General features: G+C 45.2%; 2 protein-coding genes across 2 annotated transcripts in view; both read left to right on the top strand.

Moving 5' to 3' along the window:
* Positions 1 to 1601, top strand: part of ptpn9b (protein tyrosine phosphatase non-receptor type 9b) — a gene marked incomplete at its 5' end in the record, with an annotated part of 18230 nt that extends 16629 nt beyond the window's left edge. Inside the window, one exon of the mRNA XM_065015214.1 lies at positions 96 to 1601. Within this exon, the coding sequence (XP_064871286.1) occupies positions 96 to 319 (224 nt within the window). The remainder of the gene's footprint in view (positions 1 to 95) is intronic.
* A 2173-nt stretch (positions 1602 to 3774) lies between these two features.
* LOC135568432 (hepatitis A virus cellular receptor 1-like) lies at positions 3775 to 6436 on the top strand. The gene is made up of 2 exons (XM_065015215.1): positions 3775 to 5178; positions 5269 to 6436. Exons 1-2 carry the CDS (start codon positions 4384 to 4386, stop codon positions 5485 to 5487), a joined length of 1014 nt encoding a protein of 337 aa, XP_064871287.1. The 5' UTR covers positions 3775 to 4383; the 3' UTR covers positions 5488 to 6436.
* Positions 6437 to 8791: the final 2355 nt, after the last annotated feature.

Raw genomic sequence — 8791 nt, 5'->3', positions numbered from 1 at the left:
CTAACCTCTGTCTCTCTCTCTTTCTCTCTCTCATTTCTCTCCTCTCTCCCTCCACTAACCCATCTCTCTGTCTCTTTCTCTATGTCCCTCCTCAGGTACGTTCTGTACCCTGGACATCTGTCTGTCCAGGCTGGAGGACATTGGGACGGTGGATGTGTGTGAGACAGTGAGGAGGATGAGGACCCAGAGAGCCTTCAGTATACAGACCTGGGATCAGTATTACTTCTGCTACACGGCCGTCATCGAGTACGCACAGCGACACGGCAAACTGACCCCGGTACAGTGGTCCGATTCAGACCTAGAGACAGACAGCGAGTGACGGGGATGGGATGGCTGGAAACAGGATGTGTCCCAGGAAGAGGAAGAGGGTGGAGGATGGAATGAACGCAGGCTGAGGGAGATGGAGGAGGGATGGAAACAGGATGTGTCCCAGGAAGAGGAAGAGGGTGGAGGATGGAATGAACGCAGGCTGAGGGAGAGGGAGATGGAGGAGGGATGGAAACAGGATGTGTCCCAGGAAGAGGAAGAGGTGGAGGATGGAATGAACGCAGGCTGAGGGAGATGGAGGAGGGATGGAAACAGGAAGAGGAAGAGGGTGGAGGATGGAATGAACGCAGGCTGAGGGAGATGGAGGAGGGATGGAAACAGGATGTGTCCCAGGAAGAGGAAGAGGAAGAGCGTGTGAAAGCTAAATGACTCTTGAGTTACTCCCCCAATCATGAGGAGGAGGAGAAGATGAGATGTATCAACGATTGATTGATTGATTGATTGATAGAGCAGAGTCCTGCCATTTAGTATGTAGTGGGGCGGCTCTGAGCTAAGAGGAGCTCTCCTGTCCCGGCCTATTTCTCCCATAGAGCTAAGAGGAGCTGGCCTCTCCTGGCCTGGCCTGTTTCTCCCATAGAGCTAAGAGGCGCTGGCTTGTCCTGGCCTGGCCTGTTTCTCCCATAGAGCTAAGAGGAGCTGGCCTCTCCTGTCCTGTCCTGACCTGGCCTGTTTCTCCCATAGAGCTAAGAGGAGCTGGCCTCTCCTGTTCTGGCCTGGCCTGTTTCTCCCAAAGAGCTAAGAGGCGCTGGCTTGTCCTGGCCTGGCCTGTTTCTCCCATAGAGCTAAGAGGAGCTGGCCTCTCCTGTCCTGGCCTGGCCTGTTTCTCCCATAGAGCTAAGAGGAGCTGGCCTGACCTGGCCTGTTTCTCCCATAGAGTTAAGAGGAGCTGGCCTGACCTGGCCTGTTTCTCCCATAGAGCTAAGAGGAGCTGGCCTCTCCTGGCCTGACCTGGCCTGTTTCTCCCATAGAGCTAAGAGGCGCTGGCTTGTCCTGGCCTGGCCTGTTTCTCACATAGAGCTAAGAGGAGCTGGCCTGACCTGGCCTGTTTCTCCCATAGAGCTAGCTAGAGGGCTCTGCTTTGCACCTGTGCGACAATGTCTTGTGTGACAGCATGTGCTGCACCATAGAGGTCTGTCTAAATCTATGGTCGCTCTCCCTAGTCGTACATCCTAGTGACAATGGCCCACTGGACTGTCACCATAGAGGTCTGTCTAAGTCTATGGTCGCTCTCCCTAGTCGTACATCCTAGTGACAATGGCCCACTGGACTGTCAACTGTCTAAGTCTATTCTTTTTACATCCTAGTGACAATGGCCCACTGGACTGTCAACCTTCTTTTTGACCTCTTCTTCTTCAGTCTTATCGGCCTTTAGTTCTATGGTGATGTATTTCCTGTTCCTGTTTTTGGACTTTTCGCCCTGTTTAGGTCATGAAACCCCCTCCGCAAGCCAAAGCCGCCGACTCCCTGAATGCTTGAACGTGCTGATTTTATATGGAGACATGAGGAGCATTAACACCCTGTATATTCCTGTAACATACATGTATATATAATAATAATAACTACAATGTCTAATGGAGGAAGATGAAGGACGACAACAAGCCTTGTTTTAATGTAATTCTCTCTAACCTTGGGGTCAATAACAAGCCTTGTTTTAATATAATTCTCTCTAACCTTGGGGGACAATAACAAGCCTTGTTTTAATATAATTCTCTCTAACCTTGGGGTCAATAACAAGCCTTGTTTTAATATAATTCTCTCTAACCTTGGGGTCAATAACAAGCCTTGTTTTAATATAATTCTCTCTAACCTTGGGGTCAATAACAAGCCTTGTTTTAATGTAATTCTCTCTAACCTTGGGGTCAATTAACAAGCCTTGTTTTAATATAATTCTCTCTAACCTTGGGGTCAATAACAAGCCTTGTTTTAATATAATTCTCTCTAACCTTGGGGTCAATAACAAGCCTTGTTTTAATGTAATTCTCTCTAACCTTGGGGTCAATAACAAGCCTTGTTTTAATGTAATTCTCTCTAACCTTGGGGTCAATAACAAGCCTTGTTTTTAATGTAATTCTCTCTAACCTTGGGGTCAATAACAAGCCTTGTTTTAATATAATTCTCTCTAACCTTGGGGTCAACAACAAGCCTTGTTTTAATATAATTCTCTCTAACCTTGGGGTCAATAACAAGCCTTGTTTTAATGTAATTCTCTCTAACCTTGGGGTCAATAACAAGCCTTGTTTTAATATAATTCTCTCTAACCTTGGGGTCAATAACAAGCCTTGTTTTAATATAATTCTCTCTAACCTTGGGGTCAATAACAAGCCTTGTTTTTAATGTAATTCTCTCTAACCTTGGGGTCAATAACAAGCCTTGTTTTAATATAATTCTCTCTAACCTTGGGGTCAATAACAAGCCTTGTTTTAATGTAATTCTCTCTAACCTTGGGGTCAATAACAAGCCTTGTTTTAATGTAATTCTCTCTAACCTTGGGGTCAATAACAAGCCTTGTTTTAATGTAATTCTCTCTAACCTTGGGGTCAATAACAAGCCTTGTTTTTAATGTAATTCTCTCTAACCTTGGGGTCAATAACAAGCCTTGTTTTAATGTAATTCTCTCTAACCTTGGGGTCAATAACAAGCCTTGTTTTAATGTAATTCTCTCTAACCTTGGGGTCAATAACAAGCCTTGTTTTAATGTAATTCTCTCTAACCTTGGGGTCAATAACAAGCCTTGTTTTAATATAATTCTCTCTAACCTTGGGGTCAATAACAAGCCTTGTTTTTAATGTAATTCTCTCTAACCTTGGGGTCAATAACAAGCCTTGTTTTAATGTAATTCTCTCTAACCTTGGGGTCAACAAGCCTTGTTTTAATATAATTCTCTCTATCCTTGGGGACAACAGGCCTTGTTTTAATGTAATTCTCTCTAACCTTTGGGTCAATAACAAGCCTTGTTTTAATATAATTCTCTCTAACCTTGGGGACAACAGGCCTTGTTTTAATATAATTCTCTCTAACCTTGGGGTCAATAACAAGCCTTGTTTTAATATAATTCTCTCTAACCTTGGGGTCAATAACAAGCCTTGTTTTAATATAATTCTCTCTAACCTTGGGGTCAATAACAAGCCTTGTTTTAATGTAATTCTCTCTAACCTTGGGGTCAATAACAAGCCTTGTTTTAATATAATTCTCTCTAACCTTGGGGTCAATAACAAGCCTTGTTTTAATGTAATTCTCTCTAACCTTGGGGTCAATAACAAGCCTTGTTTTAATGTAATTCTCTCTAACCTTGGGGTCAATAACAAGCCTTGTTTTAATGTAATTCTCTCTAACCTTGGGGTCAATAACAAGCCTTGTTTTTAATGTAATTCTCTCTAACCTTGGGGTCAATAACAAGCCTTGTTTTAATGTAATTCTCTCTAACCTTGGGGTCAATAACAAGCCTTGTTTTAATGTAATTCTCTCTAACCTTGGGGTCAATAACAAGCCTTGTTTTAATGTAATTCTCTCTAACCTTGGTGTCAACAACAAGCCTTGTTTTAATATAATTCTCTCTAACCTTGGGGTCAATAACAAGCCTTGTTTTTAATGTAATTCTCTCTAACCTTGGGGTCAATAACAAGCCTTGTTTTAATGTAATTCTCTCTAACCTTGGGGTCAACAAGCCTTGTTTTAATATAATTCTCTCTATCCTTGGGGACAACAGGCCTTGTTTTAATGTAATTCTCTCTAACCTTTGGGTCAACAACAAGCCTTGTTTTAATATAATTCTCTCTATCCTTGGGGACAACAGGCCTTGTTTTAATATAATTCTCTCTAACCTTGGGGTCAATAACAAGCCTTGTTTTAATATAATTCTCTCTATCCTTGGGGACGACAACAGGCCTTGTTTTAATGTAATTCTCTCTAACCTTTGGGTCAACAACAAGCCTTGTTTTAATATAATTCTCTAACCTTGGTGACAGATATCTATATTAGTGGGCTGGAATATGACAATAGAAGATTACCGATTGGTCATGTTGATATTGAATACTCTGTTTTTATTGGTCAGGTTGTATGTCTTATAACAGTTTGGGCATCCTGGTTTTAGATGATCAGTTGGCCTTAACACTTCCTGTTTCACTGCCTCGGGCCCTCTCTCTTCTTCCTGTTTCACTGCCTCGGGCCCTCCCTCTACTGTCTCTCTCTCTTCTTCCTGTTTCACTGCCTCGGGCCCTCCCTCTACTGTCTTTCTCTCTTCTTCCTGTTTCACTGCCTCGGGCCCTCCCTCTACTGTCTTTCTCTCTTCTTCCTGTTTCACTGCCTCGGGCCCTCCCTCTACTGTCTTTCTCTCTTCTTCCTGTTTCACTGCCTCGGGCCCTCCCTCTACTGTCTCTCTCTCTTCTTCCTGTTTCACTGCCTCTAACCCTCCCTCTACTGTCTCTCATCTTCCTGTTTCACTGCCTTACCCTCCCTCTACTGTCTCTCTCTCTTCTTCCTGTTTCACTGCCTCTAACCCTCCCTCTACTGTCTCTCTCTTCTTCCTGTTTCACTGCCTCTAACCCTCCCTCTACTGTCTCTCTCTTCTTCCTGTTTCACTGCCTCGAACCCTCCCTCTACTGTCTCTCTTCTTCCTGTTTCACTGCCTCGACCCTCCCTCTACTGTCTCTCTCTTCCTGTTTCACTGCCTCGAACCCTCCCTCTACTGTCTCTCTCTCTTCTTCCTGTTTCACTGCCTCTAACCCTCCCTCTACTGTCTCTCTCTCTTCCTGTTTCACTGCCTCACCCTCCCTCTACTGTCTCTCTCTCTTCTTCCTGTTTCACTGCCTCGGACCCTCCCTCTACTGTCTCTCTCTCTTCCTGTTTCACTGCCTCGGGGCCCTCCCTCTACTGTCTCTCTCTTTTCCTGTTTCACTGCCTCGGACCCTCCCTCTACTGTCTCTCTCTTCCCTGTTTCACTGCCTCGGACCCTCCCTCTACTGTCTCTCTCTCTCTTCCTGTTTCACTGCCTTACCCTCCCTCTACTGTCTCTCTCTCTTCCTGTTTCACTGCCTCGAACCCTCCCTCTACTCTCTCTCTCTTCTTCCTGTTTCACTGCCTCGAACCCTCCCTCTACTCTCCCTTCTTCCTGTTCCCCGGGTTACGTTCCAAAATGGCACCCTATTCCCTATTTGGTGTTGAAAAAAGGTCACTCGTGCGCTAGTGCACTAAATATTTAGTGGTCAAAAGGGCTCTGGTCAAACGGTAGTGCACCGTAAGGGAATTAGGGTGCTGTTGGGGACACTTCCCTTCATCTTGAAGGTCTCATGCTTCCTCAGATATGTGCCTTCCAGCTTTCCGTAGTTTTGTTGTTTTGTTGTTCAGGCCCCCAAAACCGACCTGCGTACGTACTTACCTAATATACATAATGTCTACGTTCAAAATGCCATCCTATTCCCTATGAAGTGCCCTGTAGGTCTCTGGTCAAAAGTAGTTCACTATATAGGGAATAGGGTGTAGTTTCTGACACAGCCATTGGCTGAGTCTCCGGTGATGTAGTTTCTGACATAGCCATTGGCTGCGTCTCCGACGACGCCCATTTCTGACATAGCCATTGGCTGCGTCTCCGGCGACGCCCATTTCTGACATAGCCATTGGCTGAGTCTCCGGCGACGCCCATTTCTGACACAGCCATTGGCTGCGTCTCCGATGATGTCTTTTTTCCCCCTTGTAGTGCACTATAAACTAGTGTACTGTAAACTAGTGCACTATAAACTAGTGTACTGTAAACTAGTGTACTATAAACTAGTGTACGACAGAGGGGGAACGGTTTTGAGACGGACAACAATAATATCATTGGTGTTCAGCTGTTTTAAGTTCATGCTGGTGTTTTTTGCCTCGTTGTCAAAAGATCCCGTTTTTCTGGTTTCGCCTCTTTTGTGATTATCATTTCAAATAAGTATATCCATTTTATTTTGTATTTTATACAGTTTATACTGTATTGTATTATATCATATATTTATGTCTTTGTAAAAATAAAAAAATGTAAAAAAATGTTTTTGAAAAAAAAACGGACAAACTTAGTATTGAAAATCGATGAATGTTGGTACGAATGATGCTTGTAAAACAAAATAAATACGTAACAAACTGATCTCTGTGTTCATCTGGTAAACTAGACGAAGAAGAGGAAGAAACCTGGTTAAATAAAGGTGAAATAAAAACCATTTCTTCTCCCCCTTCTTCGTGTTTTCTAATTGGTAGTTACAGTCTTGTCCCATCGCTGCAACTCCCGTACGGACTCGGGAGAGGCGAAGGTCGAGAGCCGCGCGTCCTCCGAAACGCGACCCCAACCAAGCCCGCACTGCTTCTTTTTGACGCAACGCCCACGCCGGAGGCCAACCACTGAATCAGGAAACAGCCTGGTGACCTGACCACTGAATCACAGGGGTCACTAGACCACTGAATCCCAACCACTGCCCTTAGACCACTGAATCACTGCCTTATACCACTGAATCACTGCCTTAGACCACTGAATCACTGCCTTAGACCACTGAATCGCAGCCTTAGACCACTGAATCACTGCCTTAGACCACTGAATCACAGCCTTAGACCACTGAATCACTGCCTTAGACCACTGAATCACTGCCTTAGACCACTGAATCACTGCCTTAGACCACTGAATCACTGCATTAGACCACTGAATCGCAGCCTTAGACCACTGAATCGCAGCCTTAGACCACTGAATCGCAGCCTTAGACCACTGAATCACAGCCTTAGACCACTGAATCACAGCCTTAGACCACTGAATCACAGCCTTAGACCACTGAATCACTGCCTTAGACCACTGAATCACTGCCTTAGACCACTGAATCACAGCCTTAGACCACTGAATCACTGCCTTAGACCACTGAATCACAGCCTTAGACCACTGAATCACAGCCTTAGACCACTGAATCACTGCCTTAGACCACTGAATCACTGCCGTAGACCACTGAATCACAGCCTCAGACCACTGAATCTCTAGTGGCACTGCCTTAGACCACTGAATCACAGCCTCAGACCACTGAATCTCTAGTGGCACTGCCTTAGACCACTGAATCACAGCCTTAGACCACTGAATCACAGCCTCAGACCACTGAATCTCTAGTGGCACTGCCTTAGACCACTGAATCACAGCCTTAGACCACTGAATCGCAGCCTTAGACCACTGAATCACAACCTTAGACCACTGAATCTCTAGTGGCACTGCCTTAGACCACTGAATCTCTAGTGGCACTGCCTTAGACCACTGAATCACAGCCTTAGACCACTGAATCACAGCCTTAGACCACTGAATCACTGCCTTAGACCACTGAATCACTGCCTTAGACCACTGAATCACAGCCTTAGACCACTGAATCACTGCCTTAGACCACTGAATCACAGCCTTAGACCACTGAATCACAGCCTTAGACCACTGAATCACTGCCTTAGACCACTGAATCACAGCCTTAGACCACTGAATCTCTAGTGGCACTGCATTAGACCACTGAATCACTTCCTTAGACCACTGAATCACAGCCTTAGACCACTGAATCACAGCCTTAGACCACTGAATCACAGCCTTAGACCACTGAATCACTGCCTTAGACCACTGAATCACAGCAGACCACTGCATCTCTAGTGCCTTAGACCACTGAATCACTGCCTTAGACCACTGAATCACAGCCTTAGACCACTGAATCACAGCCTTAGACCACTGAATCTCTAGTGGCACTGCATTAGACCACTGAATCACTGCCTTAGACCACTGAATCACAGCCTTAGACCACTGAATCACTGCCTTAGACCACTGAATCACTGCCTTAGACCACTGAATCACAGCCTTAGACCACTGAATCACTGCATTAGACCACTGAATCACAGCCTTAGACCACTGAATCACAGCCTTAGACCACTGAATCACAGCCTTAGACCACTGAATCACAGCCTTAGACCACTGAATCACAGCCTTAGACCACTGAATCACTGCCTTAGACCACTGAATCACTGCATTAGACCACTGAATCACAGCCTTAGACCACTGAATCACTGCCTTAGACCACTGAATCACTGCATTAGACCACTGAATCACTGCATTAGACCACTGAATCGCAGCCTTAGACCACTGAATCACAGCCTTAGACCACTGAATCACAGCCTTAGACCACTGAATCACAGCCTTAGACCACTGAATCACTGCCTTAGACCACTGAATCACAGCCTTAGACCACTGAATCACTGCCTTAGACCACTGAATCACAGCCTTAGACCACTGAATCACAGCCTTAGACCACTGAATCACAGCCTTAGACCACTGCTCTCTCTACCGCCAGGAGGAAAACTGTCTCTCTGAACCCAGGAGGAAGACGGTCTCTCTGAACCCAGGAGGTAGAGACACCGTCATTTCTGTGAAGTCATTATAAAACTTGATTAGAGGAGAGAGATGAGGACTAGAGGAGAGAGGTGAGGACTAGAGGAGAGAGGT

Source organism: Oncorhynchus nerka, unplaced genomic scaffold, assembly GCF_034236695.1.
Source record: "Oncorhynchus nerka isolate Pitt River unplaced genomic scaffold, Oner_Uvic_2.0 unplaced_scaffold_1603, whole genome shotgun sequence".
NCBI classification, from domain to species: domain Eukaryota; kingdom Metazoa; phylum Chordata; class Actinopteri; order Salmoniformes; family Salmonidae; genus Oncorhynchus; species Oncorhynchus nerka.
Note: the sequence above shows the minus strand (reverse complement) of the source record. Positions and strands in the feature narration are given on the sequence as shown.